This window comes from Rhamphochromis longiceps, linkage group LG4 (genome assembly GCF_057381845.1).
Source record: "Rhamphochromis longiceps isolate RC_006_pf linkage group LG4, R_longiceps_female_GT1.1, whole genome shotgun sequence".
In the NCBI taxonomy this organism is placed as follows: domain Eukaryota; kingdom Metazoa; phylum Chordata; class Actinopteri; order Cichliformes; family Cichlidae; genus Rhamphochromis; species Rhamphochromis longiceps.
The window spans coordinates 32,685,323-32,711,692 of record NC_140560.1 but is presented as its reverse complement, the minus strand read 5'-3'; the positions used below and the strand labels follow the sequence as shown (position 1 = coordinate 32,711,692).

At 39.8% G+C, this 26,370-nt stretch overlaps 1 protein-coding gene across 4 annotated transcripts in view; it reads left to right on the top strand.

Moving 5' to 3' along the window:
- Nucleotides 1-26,370, top strand: part of spop (speckle type BTB/POZ protein) — a 97,796-nt gene that overhangs the window by 49,011 nt on the left and 22,415 nt on the right. For all 4 annotated transcript variants that reach the window (XM_085404593.1, XM_085404591.1, XM_085404594.1 and 1 more), the window contains 3 exons: nt 681-802; nt 4,553-4,704; nt 14,906-15,033. In XM_085404593.1, coding sequence (XP_085260719.1) covers nt 681-802; nt 4,553-4,704; nt 14,906-15,033 — 402 coding nt within the window. The remainder of the gene's footprint in view (nt 1-680; nt 803-4,552; nt 4,705-14,905; nt 15,034-26,370) is intronic.

The window sequence follows — 26,370 nt, the reverse complement described above, 5'->3', positions numbered from 1 at the left end:
TGTTAAAAAAAGTTCTCTAAACTTACAAGGTGCAGTGTTAAATTGGAGGAGTAATTCAGCCATAAAGGTGTTCTTGAACAGTGTTACACAATATGTATCTTTTGCTTTAATCAGCCTGGTGCAGCTTTTGCTAATCTTTAATGGTGAATCTTTTTTTTTTTTTTAACTTTTTTGGTATTTGTGCAATATTAAATCTAGCTTGCTGATATGCTTTTTCCCTGATGGCTTCTACATTACCAGCCAATTTTTTTTAATTTTTTTTATTTTTTTATTTTTTTTAAATAAAAATTGATGTCATTTTACATGTTTTCTTTGTTTAATGGTTATCTGTTCTATGAAATTGTATTTGTTATAGTTATTGCAGTGTAGGCTTTACTAGCTCAGATAACACTTTCCTGATAAGAGCAAAGCTAGATAAAGTATGTCATTGATGATGTCTGTTTTTTCATCTCTGCTACGTCCTTGCAAAATTGTTTTTTTGTTTTTTTTTTCCGTGGCTACTTTTCCATTATCCTTTCTTCTTTCCCTTCGTTTGTTGTCAGTGTTTATTAAGATGAAAGGCAGTTTTGATGTGCGGTTTTGAAGTCCTGGCTGACCAAAGACCACTTACCCATATAGAATAGATAAATATATAAAAAAGGAGATCTGGTTTCAGCCGATCCTGTGCTTTTTCTATGCAGATCAAAGTGGTGAAGTTCTCCTACATGTGGACCATCAACAACTTCAGCTTCTGTCGTGAGGAGATGGGAGAGGTCATCAAAAGCTCCACTTTTTCCTCAGGAGCCAATGACAAACTCAAATGGTTAGTAAAGTCTCATCATTCTAGCTAACACATATAAAGTACAGCATTCCTGCTCTAAGAGTGCTTTTGGAGAATGTCCTTTCAAGAAGTCGTCTTAAGGATTTTCAACTTAGATCTCTGTCAGTGCGCCCCAGGGCAGCTGTGGCTACAATGTAGCTTGCTATCGCCAGTGTGTGAATGTGTGTGTGAATGGGTGAATGACTGAATGTAGTGTAAAGCGCTTTGGGGTCCTATGGACTAGAAAAGCGCTATACAAATGCAGGCCATTTACCATTTACCATTTACGTGATCTACGTGCTTCTACACGTGGAGTATCAATCATTGCTCTGTGCCTTTTAACGTGTCTGTGTTTGCAGTGTTTATTAGCATATGTTTTGAAATTAAAATTAACCTTCTTGCATGACACGTTAGTATGCATGAATTGATCTGAGGTTAAACCCACATTTAAATTGGATTACTTTACTCTGAGATGAGGGGACTTTGCTCTGAGATGAGCACCCTCCTGCTTGTCGTGTTTAAAATTATAGGTTGAGTTTGAGCAGTTCACACCTCCCATCTTTCCTTGAAACATCTTGGCAACTCCCCAGGAAGAACTGAGGGATGTGGAGGATGTGGCTAGGTACACAGAAAATTGCTCTATAATTCTTCGTCCGCTAATATTCACAGTCTGACCAGGGGAAAATGGATAAATGTATGCTGAATTTTCCAGATCGTAGCTTTGGACTTTGTTTGATTCCTGCAAAGTGTGGCAAAAAATGTTCAAAGAAAAAACTGTTATGTTTAAGGTGCTACAGTGCTTATCCATCCTTGTCAAAGCTAAATTTTTGAAGGCAGTAATATGATTTGATTTTGTACTAGTTTGCCCTGAAATGACTTGACAGACTTATTCCATCTGGTGTTGGAAATGTACCTAATTGCCGAGAGTGCAGCTGTACAAACTGGCTAAGTGAACAGCTACTGGGCTGTCATGCTTTGACTTCCGTAGATGGCTGAACTGATGAGTACTTTTTGGATCCACATCATCAAAGATTTGTGTTAAGTATGACATGCCAGTGATTTCATTTCCACATAAGTCAGGGTCACTCATTTAAAATCTCATGCATTTATGTAGTGGCCAAAGATATTTTAGGGGGATGAAGGCAATGATTATGTCCTGGGATAAAACAATGCAGTAGTCACTATGGGTTATGTAAGTTGCTTGTTTAAATTGGATGCAAACTGTGTCATGTTAAAGAATGATGACTTAATTAGTCTTTTGTTTCCGGGTGAACGATTCTGTTATTTATTTATTTTTATTTTAACCATCTGTAGCATAACTCTTTTTCAGTTGCATCTTTTTCCAGTGCACTGCACTGCAGATCAGCCCCCCAAGTTGTACAATAAAAACTAGAGACAAACATAAATGAATTAATAAGAACTTGTTAAGAATTCAGGCCAGGTTCGCTTTTCTTTTCATTTTCTTTTACCTTATAATACTTTTTAAGTAGAGGTTATTTAATTTGAAAAATGTAAGACTTACTTGGCAGCTGACTATGACGTGATGCCAGGATTATTACAGTAATTCATATAATGTCGTAAAATATTATTAAATAATTTCCAGAATTAGTTTCCAGATGCTTAACAGTCCATATGGCCATGGTAAAGTGTTTGATGCTACTTAAACTGTAACAGGCTGTGCAACAAACAATCCATATGTTGCAAACACAAAGCTATGATTCTTTTGTGAAACTGGTTTCTGTTGCATTGCTGAGGACCCTTTTTTCCTGTGATTTATTTTAGATTTCTGATGTTTATTTATAATTATTGCGGTTTCATATTGAAATATTAGGAAAGCTCAGACTCTTTGCTCAACTACGTTGTACCACTACTGACTATAAAACTCTGCTGGATTTACCCTCATTTCAATTTGGCCGATTCCAGTCTGCTTGTGAAATTCGGCAGCGCCTATAACACTACTTTTTCGAGGATGCTCTTGCTGTTCAGACCAATTTCACGTCTGTGAAGGATTCTAGATCTTCAACTTGCATTTGTTTTTGTGGAAGAGGAGAATCGAAAGGATCTAGATCTGACAAGTATGGCGGGTGATGAGTGATGACTGTGCTTGTGGCCAAAGTTCAGTTTGTGTGCATTGGTGTACAATTGACACGCACCACAGGTCATGACTTTGCACTGAATGCTCTCCCTCAGGCTCCTTATTCAATTACTGCTGAAGCCCTCAACAGTCGGTCTGATCTTGGGTTAAATGTCCCCCTAAAAAACCCCCCCAAAAAACAAAAACCCCAAACCACCCAAAAGCACAGGGGGAAGGGAAACCCCCCAAAACAAACAAAAAAAACTAACAAAAAACGAAAATACCCCAAAGAGCTTACTGCTGATCACGGATCTCACCATGGACACTGTGTACTTCTACTGAAAATGGCTCATATTAGTAGTGACAATCCTTGACATAAAGGTTGGGTCAGCTTGACACAGAAGTCTGCACAAGTTTGAGATCAAAGGTGGAACTCCTGATGCACACGTGTGAGGTGTTGGAACATGACTTTTCAGGTGCATTGTAATAAAAGTAGCTTCGCTGGAAGCAAAGAAGAAGACTTTGAGGGGAGATTGGGAGTATTAGAATCAGGTGTTGTTTATTGGGTTTTTGTGAGTACAGTGAAACTTTATATTGGTTTTGCTTCCTACTTTGTTAAAAAAATACCCTTTTAATGGCTATATCTTCCACTTTAATGCATACCGTGGTTAATTAGTGACTAGGAAATATATTAAATCCTATGTATTTTATTTATTCACAAGTTTCATAATGTCAAAATATGTTTTTAGCTTATCTGATGAATTTATGCCGTGACAGCGCCTCTGGAGATTTGTCAGTCTTCCCATACAGCCACATGTCACAAGAATCGCTACTCCTCCTGGTCAGAATCGAATCAAACATAGACACGGTGATCACCTAACAGGTCTTCATCCAAACTGTGCTTGGCATTTTACCTGCAATAACCTGCAAATTGTGACGGATCCTGATCCTTATGAGTTATAATACTGCGTTATTGCTGTTGTGGCTTTGTTTAAGTGTATGGGATCATTAACCAACCATGGCACAGCAGTGGGTTACCTCACAGTGGTATTGTCTCACTGTCCCTGAAACCATGTTACAAGTGTGAGTCTGTCTGGCTTATTGTCAGAGTAACATAATAGTGCACCAGACAGATTATAGGTTTACTTTTGAGCATCATTTCCTTTGATTACTGGAGGGTTTTGGTGACAATAGCTTTGGACATGAAGAGTAGTCTGAGACTGCTGCTAAGCAGATCTTTAGTAGCCTTAACTGCTGTGGTTTCTGTGCTTTGATGTAGTCTAAAGCTTCAATTAAATGTTGCTTTGTGAATAAGGACATTATTCGATTTTTAACAACTTGTTTGAGAATTTGTGAAATCAAGAGAAATTGCTTCATACTGGCTAAAACATAATTCGATTAAGTAATTGATTGTGTTTGATGAGGAAGACGTTTTTGTGCCATTATAAAACACATTTAAAAGCTGAAGTGGAGCATAGAAGTGACCGTTTAAAGTACATATCAGATGAAAAGTAAAAATCATTGTCAATAATTTCCAATACTTTTCATCTAAGAATAATCAGATTGTCACTTACAAATATTACAGATACTTCCAGGAACTGATACTCCCCCTTGTCCTTTTTTTTCTCTTCTTCTTTTTTTGGTCTCACTAGTGTGTTTCTTCCCTTTCTTTCCCCTAGGTGTTTGCGTGTGAATCCTAAAGGTCTGGATGAGGAGAGCAAAGACTATTTATCACTTTACCTCCTCTTGGTTAGCTGCCCAAAAAGTGAAGTGCGTGCCAAGTTTAAGTTTTCTATCCTCAATGCCAAGGGAGAGGAGACCAAAGCCATGGGTAAGTCAGAATCACCAGGCCCTAAACAATGGCAGTCAGTTTTATTTATATAGCCTTATGGCTCAGTCAAAATAGGAAAACCTCCTTGGACTGAAAAAAAAATCGTTGATTTGTGAATGTTTTCAAATTTGGTGACTGATTTCAAGTAGGCGTGACGACCTGTTGGCTTACCAGAGATTGAGTGTGCAACATCCTCAAGTTTTAGGTGACTCCTTTTGGTCACAAGGTGATTGCACAGATCACTTTGTAGAAGAAAACCTGTCTCCAAACAGTCACAGTCTGACTCAGACTGACTGCAGCCACATTCAGACAGATTTACGAAGAGCATGGAATTCCTTTTTAATTCATAAACACAGACAGATTGCAACACATTGCAATCAATCTGAGCTAGTCTACCTGGGCACAACTCATCTGTGATGCATCTCTTTGCAATAAGACACCAGTTTTGCCAACTGGTTGCATTTTGGTTATATTCCTATAAAAGCATAGTCTGCAGTTAAATGGCCAATCTCTAGCAACTATGTCAGTATTTGTGGAGGGATTTCTGAATGAGGTTCTGGCTATACTCTCAATTTAAGTTGTTAGTGTGAATTTCTGTGTATGTAGATGGCAACATATTTGCAATTTTCACTGATCTAATTGCTCACCATTAAATGCCATTGATGCTTGACCCCATTCAATCGCAAACTGAGACTAATAGCTGACACAGTCAAATTATTTTAAAGACACCAACTGTCTGCATGTGAATCGTAGACCCTGTCCTCGAAGCAACTATTTGAAAAGCAACAAGATTGCAAGTTCATTGCACACACTGATGAAAGAAAACATATTTATAATACAGGTGATCAAGATGGTAACATTATGTTTTATATGAGGAGCTTTGACATGATAATAAACACATGACCCCTCCCTCACCGGCACAAGAAGTTAAGACTAACAAGCATTTAAAAATACATGGGAGTCCAGTTTTATTTTCTGAAATCCTAACTTGTTCTAATTGACACTGAAAAATATATTCAAATTCATTACTGAAACCTAAGCTGTCCACATAGACTTTATATTCAGCACAAAGCCAGGGATATCTCAAAGTTTAAGAGTTTCAAAATGAAAAACTCTTGTCACACCTGTGTCTTTGGGGCACTGAAATTTGTAATGTAGAAGGTGGAGAGTGTGTCTAATACCCCAAGTGTGTCTAATAACGTAAGGTATTGATAGCCATATGGGCTTGTGTAATCACTGCCGGTTGGATTCATTTCTGGTAAATATATAATTCAAAGTAGCGTGGGGCAATTTTGATTTTAATTAAAAAAGACCCAACCTTTTTAGAAGTCTTCGACAGCCTCACTCCCTGTTGATAAATTGGAAGTGAATGCACCTCCAATTCCTTTTTTTTTATTTTTAATTAGGTTATGTTATGGGGAGGAAAAGCAAACTTGTGTGGAATTGAATTAGTGAGGGCCAGATGTGACCGCTTCCTGGTTATCAGGCTTTTTGGCTGCCTCCCTCTCTCCCAGTACCCTGCAGCTCACTGTACAGGAAGCATGGAGGAGGGAAGACGGGGCGGGTGGGTAGGGAGGTAGAGAGACGAGAAGAGGTGGGAGGCGGAAATGTGTTTGAATGAGAGGCATATGCAGTGAAGTTGTGTACAACACCCTGCGGTGCAGGTTGTGTAGAAAGGGAAATCATTTTTCCTGCTGAGAAACATTCCCCCATGTGAACTTAGGTACCTCATTTGCTCACTTAGACCTTTGCCATTTTTCTCACTCACAAATTCGTTTTCTTTCTCTTTTATCCTTTTTAATTCCATCACTATTTGAAAACTAAATCTTAATTCTGAGTGGCCGACTGAAGAAGAGTTTCTCTTGTAGTGCTTATACTGGATATTAGGTATTTTGTGATCTATAGTTTAGTTTTGCATGGAGGATTTTTCTTTGGTAGAAGTAATAATTAGACTGTGGAGATGTATAATTTCAAGGCCTTACAATTTTGGTAATATTGCTCCCTTAAATCGCCAGAGAAAACCTGAATTTTGGGAATGCCAAGTGAAGTAAAAAAGAATCTTCTTTTTCTGACTCTCTTGCTCTCTTTTTGTCTCAAGGGGCTTTCTGTAATAAATGGTATGCTCCATGGTGCACACCCCATCCCATTCTTGCCATATGCCCTCCTACAATCTTCCCACATTCCCCCTGGGGAAACCTAGGCTCTCCACTGCACTTGCATTGTCAATGGAGAAAATTACCCAACTGCCAGCATATTTGTGACACTTTAGCAAGCACTGTGTCTAAGAATATGGTAGTAAAGATTGCTCTATTGGTTCTGGATCATTTAGAATCCAATTTAATCCAGGCCTCTAGGAAAAAAAAAAGTCAAATAAAAACAAATTGGCTTAATTAAGAAAGCTGAGCGGCTGTGGACTGTTTGTGGCAGGACAGTGATTTGTCTGCCTCTATACTGTGTTCCTGTAGGGACCATATTTAATATAATAGTTATTGGGTTATATTTCTTTTAATGTGGATAGTTGAATAGAAGGAAGAAATGGTTAGAAAAACTAGTGAGAACTTAAAGTAGAGTAAGTCCAGTATCTTAACTTTGCTTCCATTTATATATATATATATTTTTTTAGCTTACTGGAGAAGTAAAGACATATTTATATTTTCCATTTTTACAGATGTATTCATTCTCATGTTTTGGGTTTGTTTATATGGAAAATATGAATATTCCTGCAGTACATAACAGGAGGGTGTAGGATATACTATGACGGATTTGCTTGACATTATCTAATGAAACACCCGATCTGCATCAGTCAGCCCTTGAGCTTCTCACTAGAGAGGGTGTTTGTCTGTGGATCCTCTGATGGTCTGTACTTAATAATGGAGATGGATTCAAACATCAGCTGCAGACCCCTCCCCCCCCTCCCCCCCCCCCCCCCTCCCCCCCCCTTTTCCTACACCAGACTTGGCCACATCATTTCTCTCTCTTGCTTAATGTGCTGGTTCTCCCCTCTGAGGCTACTGGGTGGATTGTAAGTTGTCTTTTGACCCCACTCCCCCCTCTCCCCAACACACACACACACTCCGTCCTCCCCCCTCCTCCTTTTGCCAGAGAAAACAGCTGCCCCCCTGCAGACTCCTGTTCTGACAGCTCAGAGAGGAGAGATGGAAAGTTCTCAACCATTGCCGCAAGCTGTTTTGTATTCAAATGGTCTCCATGTTAAATCTCCCCTACAGACAACGGTTTTGTTGTGTTGTAGCCAAAGGCTAAGTGAGCTCATGTGTGTTGGCTGTGGTCTGCTTTATATTGTAATTTAAGAATGAGAAATGTTGGTTTCATTTAACTGAAGCTGTGGATGTGAACTTGTCAGAGTCTGTTGCCCTCAGTGACTGATAGAGGCGATCAGGCATTCTGTGTGGGGGGAGTGGAGCACCGTGTAATAGAGTAGAAGTTATTGGTCAGTCTTTATATAATCAGGTTGTATTGACATTGCTAGCAAGAATGTCAATAGACAAGTTTGTGCTGACATTAGCTTATAGAGCTCGATCTTTAGTAGAGGTTAGATTTTCTTGTGTGAACAGCTGTCACGTTTATATCTCTTTATGCCAGCCAGTTTGAATCAGTGTGTAAATGGGAGCAACGTTTTACATTCGATTTTTCAGCTTTTTATAAAAGCTAGTAGAATGCCCATTACTGCTAACTGAAGACTAGACTAATTGTCCTTGAACAGTCAATGCATGAACAATGGATCAGTATAGTCTGTTGTTAATTATAAGTTGTGGTTAGTGGGATTTTGCTAAAATTGAGTGGTAAAAAGTAAGTCCAGAAAAGTGACAGACACCAAGAGAGATGTTGACTCTGGCTGCTCTGTCAGCTGCTATTTTTCTACATGCCAGCTTGTCTTCTGGCGACCTTCTCTTTCTGTGTGCCAATCGTACCCTTGAGTTTTCTGCCTGAATATGGATGTCCTGCACACCTAAATACTCTGGCTTGGCTTCCCCTTTAGTCTTTCTCTCGCTGTCGCCAGTTTAGACATCATTTTTCTCACCTTCAGCATCACCTTAGATTCTCTTTTGGCAGGGTGAGAAATTTCAGTGGTAGTGAAATATCGAAGTGCAACTGCGGCGTTGTTAAAAACTTGACAATTATCTCCACTTGTTCCTGATTCATACTTGTTAAAAGTGTGTTTTTGTTTTTTTGTTTTTTCATACAAGTACAAGTTCATTATAATTTCCCCGAACATTAAGAGGTATGTTACTGAAACCTAAGCTGTCCACATAGACTTTATATTCAGCACAAAGCCAGGGATATCTCAAAGTTTAAGAGTTTCAAAATGAAAAACTCTTGTCACACCTGTGTCTTTGGGGCACTGAAATTTGTAATGTAGAAGGTGGAGAGTGTGTCTAATACCCCAAGTGTGTCTAATAACGTAAGGTATTGATAGCCATATGGGCTTGTGTAATCACTGCCGGTTGGATTCATTTCTGGTAAATATATAATTCAAAGTAGCGTGGGGCAATTTTGATTTTAGTTAAAAAAGACCCAACCTTTTTAGAAGTCTTCGACAGCCTCACTCCCTGTTGATAAATTGGAAGTGAATGCACCTCCAATTCCTTTTTTTAAATTTTTAATTAGGTTATGTTATGGGGAGGAAAAGCAAACTTGTGTGGAATTGAATTATAATTTCCCCGAACATTAAGAGGTATGTGTAGCTCCACTAAATGTGTACGGATCTCTCAGCTGCACCTACCTACCCCCCTCCCTCCACCGCTGCCCTGCTCTTTTTGGTATTCTGGCAGAGTGGCTGCACTCCCACCACCTTGGCCAGCTCACTGAAAGAGTGAGCGCCAGCGATCTGACCTGCAGTTGATTCTCTGCCAGTGCAGTGTTCTGATGCCCCAGTGGAGATGATAGCATGGCATTAGCTGAGCTCAGCACACACAAAGCCGTCATCATTGGTGCCTGTATGCATGCACACATCCACACATGCACCCACAGTCATCTCACTGTCACAGCTGAACACTGAAGAAATCACACTTCTCTTTCTCTTTTCACTGAGTCTGCTGGGGCTTCTTTCCAGCATTCCCTCTCACCTCTCTTCACTTCTCCCCCCCCCCCCCCCAAATCTCTTCCTGCTGCCAGCCTTTCTCCTCACCCCCTAGATTAGCTTTAGATACTGCCACTGGGGAACTATTCACTCGTCACTGGTCTTGTTACTTACCCAAATAACACAACTTCACAAGTATCTTCTGTGCTTTGGGGCTTCATCTGGGTCACACATGCTAGAGCCATCAGACATGTTTAAAGGACATAAGAGTGGGTGAAAGTCACTAAAGAAAGAAGATTTTACTGAGAGCCTGTGAAAGATACCTGCATTAAGTTTAATTCTTTGTCTCAGCCCAGCCACAAAAGGTACAGTGTAGCAAAAGTTTGACACAGTTTTCAAACCTGCTAGACTTTGCTGGAGATACCGTTGGCTTAAAAAAAAAAACCTCAGTCGATTTTAGAGTAACTGTTCAGCTGGGAGAACAATGAATAAAGTAGCTTTGTAAAGTGCATAAATACATTTTGTGAATTGACTTTCAGTCAAGCTTATTTGTGTATCGGTTTGCATGTGGATTCCTGTCAGTTTCTTTTGCGTACACAGCCTCCAGAGGCAGAGGATTACAGTGAAGGACCCCCTGCATGAGCAGTGGTGGGAATAACTGCATATGCACTGCACTCCCCCGCCAATCCCCTCTTTGGCTGCCTGCTCTCTCAGATCCAAACAGGGGATTAGACACAGGATCTTACAGTAGCATTGACACTTCATCCTAGTGCTTCCTACTGTGAACTGTCAGCAGATCTCCTATTGGGGTTTCTATGCAAGAGTAGGCTAGAGAGGAGTCTGTTTGAAGTGGCAAGTGTATACACATTAAGTTTACACACCCTGCAGATGTATGAGCCTTAGACATGATCTTTTATGGGGTGGCTGTAGCCTTTTTCACATTTACCTCTGGACATTGTTGGGAGAGTCTGGCTGGACATGAAGCTGGAATTAGGCTTTTTAACATCAGCAAAAGAGATTCTGACTGTGGATGCAGAATACAGGATGATGATACCTACTCATGGCTCGACCGGACATCAAACATACTTTGCAGTGGGCAGTTGTGAGGGAAAAGACAGATTTGAACATTTGATTTTACATGCAGCTCGACTAATATTTGGAATTGTTTAGGGCTGCAACCCACGCCTAAAAAACCAATTGTGTATCTTATAGTCAGCTGGAATCAACACGAGACTTTCACTGTGCTGTTTTACCAGGTCTCAGTGACACAGTGGTTATTTTTAGCACATTTCGTCATCTGCATTAAAAGTTAAATTTAATGTTGACTTTAAGTGGATGTAATATGCCTGGAAGTTCAACAGAAGTCTGAAATGTCAGTGATGACCTGAACCCTTTTAAAGTACTGAATAAATTAGTTGGATTGAGATTAAAAACATTTGTGAAGTTGTTTTGTAAGAACTCAAGCATAGGTGGATTCTGTTCACTATTTTCTGACTCTGTTTTTCTTAAAAATCAACATTGTATGCAATATGTCCAGGTCACTGGAAGGAGGCCCCGGGGCAGACCCACGGCACACTGGAGAGATTGTGTCTCTTGGCTTGCCTGGGTACACCTCAGTGTCCCCTCAGATAAGCTGGAGGAGGTGGATGGTCTGGGCGTTCTTGCTTAATCTGCTGCCCCTGTGACCTGTTCGCAGATAAGTTAATGAAAATGCATGGCCAGGTCTGGACAATAGATGCTGATGGTTCTCATTGTTGGTATAAAAAGCTTTACGACTTTCGCTAGGGTCAGGTTTTTATTGTCTACCAGCTGTGTCAGAGCATGCCTGAAAGAGCAAAAGCTTGAGGGTAGATCCTGGTTAGTAGTGGTGGTTTCCTACCAACAGAGTCTGATAAAGAGGTGTTGGAAGTGCCACAGGTCCACCTCTCAACTCATACAACTTAAAGTTATTTGTTAGGTTTGCCAACACTGGGCCAGATTTTATGTCTGGTTCTTTTAAACATGCTGGGGCTTCTGTGGCAAGAATTCCACAGGCTGTGCTGTGGGGTTCAAAGTGGCTGAAGAATGAGGAGAACAGAGGGATGACAATGTTAACTTTGGACCCGATCCTGAAAATAATAAGGCCTTGGATGGATGTCAAGCATGGGAAGTTTTTATAGTGACCCATGTTTCATATTGATGTTTTGAACTGGTCCGAAAGTTTGGAGCAAAATACAGCGGTCCCTCATTTAGTGCGGGAGTTCTAAAAATAACCCGTGACCGGTGAAATCTGCGAAGTAGCCAGCGTTATTTCTTTTACAATTATTATAGATATTTTAAGGCTGTAAAACTCATCACAACACACTTTATACACTTTTCTCAGACAGGCATGAACCTTTTCACACTTTCTCTCCTGTTTAAACACTCTCAAAGTTCAAACCGTTGCAGAAAGTCCAGTATTATAGAATGAAACCAAAGATCGAACCCTGTTTTCAGGTCCAGAACATGGGGAAATTGAGCAGCTGCGAGAGAATCCAACATCGATGAGGAATGAGTTGAGAAAAATTTATCTGACTGTTTTGTTTTGCTTAATGCGCCTTATAATGCAATGTGCCTTATGGTCTGAAAAATAAGGTAAAGTCCAACTTTTTGTGCGATGGTTAGCATCTTCCTCTGCCTTTTAGATGCTACCACAGGTGCCTTTGACGTTGCAAAATGTTTCATCGGCATTGTTGTGTTTGTTGGGGAGAAAACTTACCAACATACAGTACAACACTTTTCAGAGTCACACTGCTAGCGATCAAGGATTTATGTAAATTTGACAAGCTGAACGCATTCTGTACTGTACAGGAGACAAGGCATGGAGGAGATCGAGTGACGATGGTCTACAGCCAATCAGGAGGCAGAACACAACGCAAAATTGCACAAAAAAAAAAAGAAATTCTCGAGACCTCAAAAGGTGAACCGCGTTATAGCGAGGGACCACTGTATTAAATGAACCAATTTCAGGATCATGGACAGTGCATACATTTTTCACCATGTTCCCATAAGCTGTGCTGTAGCACATGGCTGTTTGAGTGGTCGACCATACTAAACAAATCCAGTGGAAATTTTTTTTACACCTGTATAGAAATAAATGTTTGTCAGTCAGGCATTTCCAGTTTAAAGTGATGTAATTTATTTTTTTTAGAAGAATGCGAAAGAATTCAATTCAATGTCGGCTGGTTTACAGTCCTGCCTGTCAGTTCCTGAATCCTGTGTGCATTATAACAACTCTCTACCAGACTGCAACTGTAGGCCTACAATTAACATAGATGTGTATGACCTACATTTCTATGCGTTTTACAATTAACAAGCTGCACCTGTCCTGTTAGAAACTACCCCCAGCTAAATATCTTGTTAGTTTGTGACAATGCACAGCTCTTGGCAGATTGGGTCATAATGAACTGAACATACTCTGACTGTGTTTGGAAAACGGTGCAAAACTAACATCTATCAAAGCAATTTGGGGGATTATACAATCTATGTGTCTATTTAGGTTCATGTAAAACACTCTTGCACTTTGCAATACCTGGTGGTATTTCATCCAATACCATCAGGGAGCGTTCTGGCTGTCCTGTGTTCTTTCTGTTGCATGATAACAAGTACATCTCCGTAGCCAGAGTCATAAAGAACTATCTTCAGTGACACGAAAAAAGAAAAGGATTCCTGTAATAGTCTCCACAGAGACTCCACCAAGCCTTCATCTCAGTATTGTGGAGTGAGTCTGGGTTACATGAAGAGGAAGAAGTCACTGAAACAATCTGAATGCACAGAAGATACTTTGAACAAACTATATGCCAATTATCTTGAAAAATTATGCACAAGTGTACCCAGGAGAATTGCTGGCAATTTGAAGGCAAAATGGGTTGTCATAACAAATATTAATAGAAGACGTAAAAAAAAGTTTATGATTTATTAAAAGAAATAATTCTCACTGCTACTGCCCAAAAACTGCGTGGCTCTAATATACTATGAGACTGGGGACACGTTGCTTTTATACTCTTGTCAGTATGACCAAGCATTGCACAATTTCATCTGGTAATTTGCCAATTTGTTTATCCGTGTGTCCTTACTAAATTTTCTTCTTGTTTCTGCTTAGTGCCAGCACAATTCAAGCATGGATGATTACATTTTTATTGTGTCTTACAGAGCATCCTTGGAAAGATCTTAATGGGGAAGAAATGACAAGGACTTGGCAAATAAACTGATTTCTATTGACTCTCATTGTAGCTTGTGGAGCTTTTTCCTGTAGCGTCATCTAATCCTTTACAGGCGCGCAAAAAAACAGCTATAAAACCTTAATTTATTACCGTACCGTATCATGTCATATAGTTATGTCTGCGCTTACAGGAATGGACAGTGATGGCTCCATGCACAAAAAGGGTCTGTCGCTTAAGCTCAGTAATCCCAGAACAGTGCTCAAGGAAGCAATTTTCTTCTCATTAGCAAAATGGTGAATGATGTAATTTCTCCAAAGAATGGTGTCTTATTCTTCCAACAGAGCTTCAGTTACTTGCAAAATTTATGTGTTAGCGGCTGGCCTTATTCTATCTGCAATTAGCTTTAATTTGCTGTGATCTCTGTAGCTGCCGCAGTTCAAAGCCATTAATGTTTTGACCTTGTATGTGAGTATTTGTGACTGTTAGGTGACTGTAGATAGCTGTGACCGCCTCCACAGTGTGCCTGTTGTACACACAAGAACTCCACCACCTTTCCTGTGTCTTTGTAGTGCAACTGAGTGTTACAGAATCCTTCCTGCCACTGTTAGAGATAATTGGCACTCCATAAACACATGATAATTGGACTGCTTTGATCCCTGCAATTTCTCACTTCTTGGCCAAAGAGGCACAGCAGTTCTGTCTCATGTTTACCACTAGTCTTTATGTGGCAGCGAGAGGATAGAGAGAGTGAAACGGGGGAGAGAGAGAGATTCTGTTTTCTTCTGAAGTGTTAAAAGCTCCCTGCAGGCATTACTTCATGCATCCAGCCTCTTTTGCCATTGTTTCTCCGCTGCTTATGGCCATGACTCATAACAAACTTTCTCTTTCGCACACACATTCACACACGCAGAGCTTAATCACATTGTGAAAGTCTTCAAGTAATCTTGTTTCTCCTTGTTTGTCCGTGTGTCTTCTTTTCCAGAGAGCCAGAGGGCGTATCGCTTTGTCCAGGGGAAGGACTGGGGTTTCAAGAAGTTCATAAGGAGGGACTTCCTGTTGGATGAGGCCAACGGTCTGCTGCCTGATGACAAACTAACTCTTTTCTGTGAGGTAAGAGGTGGAACTGTTCATTAAAACTCATGTTGTTTGTTGAACTAATTTCACTGTGTCTTCATTTTTAAGCATTCACAGTACAGGCTGCACCTCCAAAAATGAAAATCCTTATCAAAATGATTGTTCATGAAATGGGATATTTCAACATTGACATCATATTCTGAGCTGTGTTTCTATTAGTTGAGCTAATTGGATTAACCCAGAATATATCATTTTTATTAAGTCCAACCTATAATTATTCAATTTTGCTGAAATACCTACATTTCCTGTGTTTTGGTGGTTTTGCCCACAAGTGATCACAACTCCTATTTCACTGAGTTGTTTTTTTGTCACTACTACTTATTCTATGTCCCTCTTAGTTAATAATGTATGTTTTTATTGGTACTACATACTCTCTGGGTTTCTCTCTTTCATCACTAACATACAAGCTGATTGTCATTCATCCTGCATGGTGGCTTGGCTCCGATTCCTCTGATCCAAATCTGGCTGCTGCTCCTCATTGAAAATTCCCTTGTTGTTTTTCAGCTGTAACACAGGGGGCAGCAGAGGTCAACTGTCCTCTCTCTCGTTCCCCTCTGCTACTCGTAATGGAGCCAGGGAGCAGAGAAGAGGTTAAACTTTCCGGATATGTTAATGCCTTACTTGTAATGCATGCACCCCATAAATGTTTAAAAAGCATGGCAGTGGCTGTTTAAAACAATTCTAATTAACCCTGCGGGTATGGAGGGGAGCATGTCTTGAAGTTTTCCCTTTTTGTAGCGGTGCAGTGTGCAAGTCTGTTTAAAGTGTTTCCAAACCGGGCTTATCGACAGAGGGGTAGGAGGGGCAGTTGTGCTTCTCCAGAGCCATGAGGGAGGGGGTAGAATTGAGTGTGTGTGCGTGATATCGTATACATATTGTGTGTGTGTGTGTGTGTGTGTGTGTGTGTGTGTGTGTGTGTGTGTGTGTGTGTGTGTGGTTTCATCCACTCTCCTGAAAGGAAAGAGATGGGGTTGCTGGTTCAAGTCCTCAGTGGCCACTTCCTCCCCTGTAAATATCTGTTGCTGCTGTAATTAGCCAGCTCCGCTGATGAACAAGCAGGACGGCGGAAATTTATATAGCACATTTTAGAGAGAAAAAGTGCTATATATGAAAATTAGATAAATGGAAGATGGAGACATTGGAAGTTTTCATCAGCATAACAGCAACCATTTTTTTAAACTCTAGAAACATTTGGAGGAATGGCCTTAAGTGACCTGAGGGGCACACAGAGTTTATTTTCTCAGAGAAAGTCAGATGTGATATATAGACAGGCAGCAGTGTTTTTTAGAATCAATTCTGAAAGAAAAAAATACTGCAAAGGAGTGTTATTCGAGAAAAAAGGCAGTCTGGAAGTGGGGTGTTTTGTGTGGTAGTGATGAAATTGCCAATATTGGGGGGAGTGGCAGTATTTTTCACCAACATGTGTGAAGAATGGTTGGCAGAGTTAGCTACTGGGTGGAGCATAGTGGGTTGATGGTGGTAAGAAAGTGTGGACGGGTGTTTGAATCTCTTTTCCTGGTCTTTTTCCATGTGAAAGTGATGCCCAGTGTTTACTGTCAGAGACCTGGCTCCACTTTTGTCCAGATGGTCCCATCCTGCATCTGAGAGAGCCCCATCGCCCCATCGCCCAGCCCGCTCCCTCTTCTCTCTTCTCTCATCTCTTCTCCTTCCTCTTTTTCCCCTCCATCTTATCTCTCATTCAGACCAAATCTCCTCCTCCTCCTTTCCCTTTTCCTTTCATGTCTTGCTGCCTCCCACTTGGAGCATCACAGTTTCTTACTTTTTTCTCCTCATTCTACCTTCACCTCTGCTTCGTATCCCTTGCCTCACCCGTCTGCTGAGCTTCTCTACTTTTACTTCCTTCCTCTTTTCCCTCCCTTAATTCTTCCTCTTTTAGTATTTCTAGTAGAGTGTCAGAGGAAAAAAGGCTATGAAAAGAAGCCAGATTAAGGTTGGAGGGGGGGAACTGACTCAGCCGCTCCTCCTGACCCCCTGGTCTTTCTGTTCGGTTCAGTTGCCTCCAGAGACATTAGTAATTCAAATTTAACACAGTGAAATCTGTCTATGTCTGTCTATGTGTCATGTCAGAAAGTGCCTAAACAATAGCTGATGTGTTTTCTCTCTGTCTCTTCCTTTGTCTCCATCTCTTTTTGTCTTTCTATCCCTGCCAAACCACTGCAGACACCTTGCAGGTATTTAATGGGGAGATGGCTCCCATTAAAGGTGCTGCGTTGGCTGTCAAAAGAGAGCATGAGGGATAGGGGGAGATAAAAAGGAGGGGAAGAAGGCACAGAGAGAAGAGACTGAAGGAAAAGCCTTCTTGCGAATGTGGGCACAATGGGTGGCATCAAGCCGCAGGGGTAAAGAACAGATGAAGATGGAAAAATAAAGACGATAAAGGACAAAAACAAAAGGCCAAGATTGGATTTGGAGTTGTTTTTTTTTGTTTTTTTTACCTTCATTTTGCTTCCTCCTCCTTTAATGCGATGCTGAGGTAAGGGAGGTTAAACCCTCTCTCTCTGTAACTGACCTTCTCCTCCCCTGTCAGCAACACAGGTAACCTCTAGCTCTAAGGTCAAACCACTGCTTATCCTATTGTTCATGCTACAGGTAATGCAGATGCTTAAGAGAAATTTTAGAGTAATGCCAGACTCACTCGGGAGGACCAGTGGCTCCTCAAAAAAAGAAACCCAACAACTTTGGGCTGCCGTTATTTGCCTGCTGGAAGAGTCGTGTTGACTGACAATGTAAGAGTTAATCAGAAAGTCTGTTTTGATTGACTAAAGGGGAAAGAAGAGGTTGTTTTGGAAAGTTTGTAGTGAAACGTACCTGTCAGTCATTGTAAATTGGCCACTGAAAAGCAGAGGCACAGTGGTCCCCTTTTACTCCATAAGAACTAGAGTCACAGAACTAACGTTGCTGCACAGATATGGTTTATTTCTCCTCCTGTCCTGTGTGCTGTGGCTTCAGGGCCTTATTCCAGGAAGTGTATTCAACAAACTCTGAGTTTATTTTTAAACTCAAAGTTCAGCAACTCTGAGTGTCCTGCTCCAGTATGGTGGGTCAGAGTAAGTTTCGACAGCTCTGAGTATTTTTTTTCCTGAGTTAAGCAGAGAAAGAAAGCCATCATCTGACCTCCATTTTAATCCATCGGACCAAAAGAGTGTGCATGAGACTTAGCTTGTATAGCTCTACCATAAACATAGACAGAATAAAAGTTTGATACAAAAACAATAATTCTTTTAATACTGGTCACAACTTGAATTTTCAATAGAAGCTGGAATCCCTGTTTCAAATTTCAACCTGCCGGGGACAAAATGCAAGTGGAAAAAAATGACAGAGAAACAGATAAGACAGTTTACTAATTGACCCGTGACATTAGTTATCCAGATAGAAATAAACTCTGGGGTGCATCCAACCTCAGGCAGTTATAAAATTATATAAATAACATTTTTTAAATATTAAGTAAATGTTTAATAGGTTTCAATAAGTGTTAAAATGTAAAATCTGACGTAATAGTTGACTTCATCCTTAAATTAGCATCTTACTGATTAGCACTTATGTTAAGTACTGGGATTTTCAAGTTTGTGAAAATAAAAACTTCTGCAGTTGATTTGCTCTGCATCGAGCTTTGACAGCGACTTTATGAATGAGGAATCGAAACCACAATCAGTTGGTTCAGGTACCGCAGGAGGAGAGTAGTCAAACTCAGTTTGTTGTAGAAAACCTGCCAGCAAGCAGGTTAAGTTCAGAGTCTGTTAACTCAGTAACCAGCTCAGAATTTAGGTTAACTCTTTCTGAAGCAGAAAAGTGGAGTTTTGTCGTGTCAAGATTAACAAATTCAGATTTGTTAGCTTATACCAGCTTCCTGAAATGGTGCCAGGATGAACCACAACAGCATCTGTTTCCACCATGCAGAAACTACATTTTCTCGGTCTTAACCTTGGATAGAGATGCCAGTATGTAATATTTTTGGCCTTTTTTTGTTGTACACACACAAATTTCTTTATTGCTAACATTGTGGTCAAAATGTCAAATCTTAAAAAGACAAATATAATTTTAGAAAGGAAAACGTGTGAAAAACAGGATTCAGGTGTGAGAACCAAACTGGAACCTGTTGATTCCTTTTTTTCCCCATCCACAATCAGGGTTTGTATTTTGCCCCTGCAACAATCACTTCAATTCACTGGGGAGTATGCAGAGGGAAAATGACTGTTGATAAAACCTGGATTGGCATTGATTTTACTTCCCATTCAAGCACCAAACACTCGTAAACTTGAGAACTACTTCATATTTGGCGGCTGTCTGATTTAGACAGAAATTAACCGCTAAGCTGGAGATGAAGTTTTCAGATGGGGACATTTTTTCAGGTTCTGTAAACATCACTGGAAAGTGCCACAGAGAAAAGAGAAAAAGCAAGGTTTGTTTAATAAGTTAGAGCTTCTTTATCAGCAGTGGAGTGACGTAGTTCAAACTGAAACAGAATATGTATGGAGGTGGTTTTAATTATAAGAAGATTCTAAATCATAAATGTGGGCTGCTTAGTAAATATAGCATAGAAGAAAGCTGCAGAGAGATAAGAAGTGAAAAGGAGTTGAGGAAGAGCATAGCCAAACCACACTGTTTGATCCAGAAGAGGAAAATTAAATTAGTAAAACAGGCTATAACCACAGTTTTTGAAAATTGGAACAGTTTTTCCAAATGAAAACCCAAAACACCCTTCATAATATGATAGTACAGTTCTGGCTGCCGTGGTCTTCAAGCTAGCGGTGAAGATGGCTCATGTGTTGCATGTTGGGTAGAGCATTCCATAATTGGATACATTTATTCATGGCCACCTAAGATGTTTACTAGACATGTTCAAAATGACAATTTCAGTTTATTTCAACTTCATGTACTTCTAATTACTGTGGTCATGTGACTTTGTATATTTAACCTCTATTGTGAAGGTTCAAGGAATGACAGGTTTGTGTGCGCACAGCAGTCTACTTGCATGCTAGAGTTTGACTGTTGCTGTGGTCAGTGTATCAGTCTTTACTATATGCTGAGGAGACTTATCTAAATACAATGGGCAGAACAAAATTCATGGATCATTAACAGGATTAAAGTTTGATTAAGCTTGACACTTGGTCACATTGTTGGATCCAGAGAACTGGAAGATGGCGACAGAGGCAGAAAAACAACAGGAATGCCTAGAAAACAAAGCATCATCAAAACCTTGTTTCTGTGCTCAGTATTTCCACGTTAGGAAGAAAACAAAAGCAGTCACAGTCAGACTGGGCTCCGATGAGGCCAGAATCGGAGAATCTTGGTGTTCCTGAATGATTGAGACACTAAAAATGAATCATCAGCTTTGATAAATGTTCTGACTGGATTGACTGAGCACTCAGCTCTCCTTGTGGTGCAACCTGATGGAAAAGGTTTATATTTTATTACAAAGCCAAAATGAAAAGGAAAAAAGTCCAGAGAGCAACTAATGACTTACAAATAGAAATATAATGACCTGCGTATGATTTCTCATAGCCAGTGCTAGCATGAAAAGCTACGAAAAGATTTTCTTCCCATGCAGAAATGAACCATTTTATCTAGTTTGTTACTACATGTCCAATGAACAAGTTTCTTCAGATTTATGCTCAAACTTTTAACTTTTGAGACTTAAAGCCACAAAAGCAAGATTAATGGGAAAGATACTCAAGCAAAAGGGCAGAGGCTTAGAAGCAGGAAAGACCTAGGCTGAAATAATTTTTAAAATCTAAAGGTTAAGTGTCTAGTAGTAGTAATAGTAGTAGCATAATAGTATAATAATACTGTTATTGTAATGATAATAATTATTATTATCATCATTTACAAAACTATACATGCAACTTTGCACAAAATTTCATGCACTTCTGTGTGAGTCATAAAACTGTAATGAGTTCATGAAGCTCAGCACTTGCATGTGTTACCTGGTTGTCTGTTCTTTTTCTTTTTTTTCTCTTGAAACTTTAACTCCTGCAGAATAACTATTTTTGATGCGATTTACAGTATATTAATATTTTGTGACTTTGGCCATAGCTAGAGTAAAAGCCCTTTCTTCAAGGCTCCTCCAGTACACCTCTCCTAGGGTGGGAGAATAAATGAGTGGGGTGCTGATGTTCAGCTGTTTCCTCCTCTTCCTCATGGTGTTAGCGCGGTTCGCCTCTCCCATCGGTGGGTAAGCACTTTGCCGGGTGACAGCACCCATCCTTCACAGGGCCCTGCCATATGCTGTGCTGCTGTCAGAGGAGACGACTGCAGATGCTCCAGCTGCTCTCTCCCTGCACACTGAACAAGACGGGCATGCACACACTCACACACATGAGCAGCACTTGGTTCAGGATAAAGAGGCAGCGGTGGGAGACACAAGGAAGAAGGGGCGTGGGAGAAAGGATGCACAGAGAGATTTGGTTTTTGTTAGGCAAAAGGGAAATGAGGTGAAATATATTTGTGTAGTTCTGTGTTTTGTAGTAGCTAAATGGTGTAAATTTGGATTTAATCAAAGACGGATATGTAAAACTGCTGATTGAAGGTGAAACAACAAAGCAAACAGAGTGCAAGCTTGACCCCCCTCTGTCTCACAATGTGACTTGAGCCACAGTGGATCCTTTAATAGATACTATCTTTGCAGTGCTTTCGCACCAACAGCACAAATATTCTTTCATTTCCCATCAAAAGCACTTTGCTTCTCCCAGAGTAAAGACTGCAGAAAATTGAACAAACAGGCAACTTTTGCCTGTTTATTTATTTTCTTTGTCCAAACATTTCCTTCAAGCTTCTTAGATCGGGCATCAGAGTCTCAAAGCTATCACTTTGGTGTCTGTGATCTTCCAGCAGAGAAAACAAAGCTACTTAAAAGGAGACCCAAATGGCTGGTTCTCATAGACTGAAAGCAGAGGCTCATGCTCGCAGCTAGTGGTGTTACTGAGCGTGTGTTGATTATATGTGTGTGTCTGTCTGTGCGTGCATGTGTGTAGAGGAACTGCGTCTGAGTGTGTGTCTGTCTGTGTGTGCCTGTATGTGTAAGAACAAAGTTGGCTTGGCTCAGCATACTTGGCTGTGAATCAGGACCTGAGCCATAATACTCGTTCAACAGCTTGACTTCAAACCATGCATGAAATATGCCTCTGTCTGTGTAGATTCACCAAAATACCACCATGTCAGTGGCAGGGCAGTAGGTATGTCTATGAGCAGAGTCTCAGAAATTCACACAGCTGGATCCCTGCACACAGCCAGTGAAGTGACCACTGTAAGACCAGGATGGATACCTATAGTTAATATTTTGTGAAAACTTTAACTTTCTTGGCTTAACTTTGTAGTGTGCTGTTGGTCGGAATTGGAAAAGAAGAGCTACTGTTGTGTTTGGCCAAAAACTAATTATTCTTACCTTGAATTAAAACTGCTATCAATAATCCAGCTTTTCCCATTATGCAATTAGCAACAGCATTCTCATTTCGTGCTACACCTGGCAAAGTAGTTTTCCTCATTTGCCCACATTTCCTTTAGTAAATGTGATAATGAGTGTTCAGTATATTTTTGTAACATTTAGAAATAAACTCAGAAATGTCCAAATATATTGATATTTTGTCCTGAGCTTTCAGTGGACTGTTGGGTAGTCTGTGTGTGTGGGTTTTATTTATTTATTTTTTTATACCCCCTCAGTAGCCACTGTATTAGGCTTGTACTTGTTTGGATTCTTTTGCCATCATAATTGGTTTAGTTCTTCTTGGCATAGAGACAACAACTTGCTGGAAACTTTCTCAGAGAGTTTGGTCCATATTGACATGATGGCATGATGCAATGTGCTGTTCTACCACATCCTGAAAGTGTGGTCTTAGATTGATATTTATTAACTATAGAGGTAATTTGAAAGTAACCACCAGAAGACGCATGCACTTTAATGAAAGGGGATGCACATAGTCAGCACTATCATGATCCTCAGTTGACACTAAAGGGCCCAAACAAAATATCCCCCACACCCATACAACACTACCCCCAGCATGAACCATTGATACACGGCAGAATGGATTTATGCTTGCATGTTTTGTTTTGGTTTTTTTTGCCAAATTCTAACCATATAAAAGCAGAAATGTTCCTCTCTTTGATTGTCCAGTTTTGCTGAGCCTGTGCCAATTTTAGCCTCAGTTGTCTGCTCTAAGGTCTTCTGCTGCCGTAGACAATCTGCTTTAAGGGTTGACGCGTTGTGCATTCAGAGATCCTCAGCTTTGGTGGGTATTTGAGTTACTATTGCCTTCGTTTCAGCTCCAAACAGTCTGCCTATACTCCAGCATTTTCACCCTGAGAACTGGGTATTTTCACCTCTTTGGATCAGTCTTTGTAAACTCTAGAGCTGGTTGGAAAGAAAATCTCAGTAGATCAGCAATTTCTGAAAAACTCCGACTAGCCAGTGTGGCACCAAGAAACTTGCCACATTCAGAGCCACTGAGCTCACCTTTCTTCCCCTTTTTTTTTTTTTTTTTGCTTTGTTTGAACTATAGCTTGTTGTCTTGACCAGGTGTGCAGCCTTAAATGCATTGAGTTACTACAATGTGAATGACTGATTAGATATTTGTGTTAATTAGCAGTTGAACAGGTGTATTTAATTAAGTGGTCGGTGAGTGTGTAAACTAATATTAAAGATATTAATATACGTGTTAACATACACATTAACCTCAATATTTGAATCTTTGTTTAATCTACTTTATGTGCATGTGATCCCTGTTAGCTAAAAGCTCCAAACACTGTCTGACTGTCTTTTCTTAGCTATGTACAGTGTCAGTGAGAGGAGATATCTCTAACATGACTTTTCCGCACAAAGCCCCACTCATACGCTGTTGAAATCTTTTGTTTGTGAGGGGCAGCTGGTTCAGAAGAAAGGTATCATAAAGGGAGGGTGGGGAAGGAAATGAAATGGCCTATTTCAGACAGAAGATGAACTGACTGGCTGCAGCAGGAGTTGGTATAAAATAGATAAGGTATATTTTAAACTGTGAATCGTTTAAAGCTGCTCTAGTATCGTATCTCCAAGAATAATAAATGACATAATAGGTCACCTTTAACGAAAGTGTGGTTTCTACTGCTAACAATCTTATAGCACTATGGTCTTGCATAGTAGGAGTAAACACAAGCTATATCAAAAACCGCTATAGTGGTGTTTTTGTTGTTATGCAGCAGTGTTCTTTGTCTGATTGGGGCTCGTGTCTATAGCTGCTCAGACTAGTCATCCAGTATTTAGTGGTTGGTTCTTTTTTTTTTTTCCTAAGTTTTCTGCAAACAAAACAGAAATAAAATTAATTACTCTTTGTTCACCAAAGGGAAGACCGAGCAAACACTGGAAATATAAGAGCTTCCATTAAATCCTTATGGGTGGAATAAGGAGGTTAAAAAACAATGATCAGCTGGGAGGAAGTGAATAGCCTTTAATTAAAGAAGGTGGCGGTTTTAGCTGTCGCCTTCCTGTGAACAGTGTTTATTTCTGACTTTTGTTTAATAGCTCTGGGATTTAGGGCTATGTTTGTTTAATGGTGTCAGGACTAAATCAGATTCCTCTATTATTCTCCGGTTTAATCAGTTGTGTCACCTGTTGCAGCTGCCAGAGGGCCACTAACTCAGACCCGTGTATTAGACTGTCTCCAAACTCCAACATCCTGTCATTGCGCTTTGTTTTTTTGATTTTTGTGAGCAATAAAATCTAAAAGTAGATGCAGGGAATGAGTAAGAGAGCTGCAGAGCGCGTCTGTGACATCAAGCCTGTTTACTCTAGCTGGCTAGAGAGTGGAGAGCAAGTTGTACATTATAAAAAGATGGTGATGAATTTTTGTGTTTAAGGGTTGAAATGACAATTTCAAAGATCACAGATCTTTTGAGAGTTTGTCGATGAAATGAGTAGGTGTACATCATGAGTGTGTATTTATGTTGTTTATCGAAAAATAGTGGAATTGCATGCACTTTGTTATTAGATTTATTCCTCAGATAGCATGCACTCACCTTGTTGTTGCGTCTTAAAAATCTATTATAAAATGCAATATTTTCCCCTGACATTTGATTCAGGTTCAATTGCAATCAAATTTCCATTAAAAATGTAAATAACAGATAAATGAAATTCTGAAGTGTGGCTGTGCTTTTCCTTGAACTAACTCGTAATACATTTGTAATGATTTATTTAAACACATTTGTTCCACTGAAGCAGTAGAAACACAACTAGTAGTGAATCCTCAGACTAGCAGTGTGTTTGATTTGAAACACAGCAGTGATATAATGTGGGTAATGCTGTAAAAGATGTTTGTCTGATTTAATTTGTTAATGCTTCTGTAGTTACCTCCAGAGAGATCAATAGTAGGTTTTTAGTGGCCCCAGGCAGCCACATTTGGATCACTGTCAGCCATTTAGTATGGTGTGGTTGCCACTGTAGGAAGCACTTTTCATGTCTATTCAGTGCTTTCAGTGTATAATCTTTGTCAAGGCAAATGAGTGTGCTAGAGCTGCATTACATCACACTGTCACATCTAAAGGCAAAAGTGAGGTGTGCAATAAAACAGTGAAACGATTGAATAAAACAATAAATAACACTCAACAGAACTGACTTTATACTTAAAGAAAAATAAAGTGTATCATTGTACTGATACTAAAAGACAGACTGATTGGGAGCAACACTGATCTAATAAATAGAGAAGGATGGAAAACATGCAGTAAATCAGTTTCTGGTTTAATTTAATGCAGTTTTTCAAATGTGGAACTGTTATCTTCCTTTTTTCCCCCTCAGTGGCGGCAAATGACCCAAAACTTGCAAATGTGTGATTTCAAATGCATTCAGCCTCACACTGATATTTTTAATTTGCATAATTAATAAGGCACAATGGTAACATTTCCTCTGTATGTGTGTGTTGCACACATACAGACGATTAAAAAATAACATCTGTGTTATGTAAATTGCTTTCAGACGATCTTGGTATCAGGTTTTATTTTTGAAATATGGACATAATTGTTCCAATTCCAAACAATTAAAATAAGGCTACCATTTTGGCAGCGGCTCGTTGCCAACCTGGCAACCATTTCTGAACCATTTACTGTCAGACTTTGCTTCTGCCTGCAGAGATGGACAGAATTTGTTTTTCCCATTATGTTCATTAGGTTTTTTTTCTTAGAAGAATGACCCAAAAAGTTAACAAATTTAAGCTGTTGAATAATTGTGAAAAACATCCTCCTTTAACAGGTTATTGTTTAACATACCACATAACAAATACTCTTAATTTTAAGACTTGTTATGTTTATCGAATGACATCCTTAATGATCTCAGAA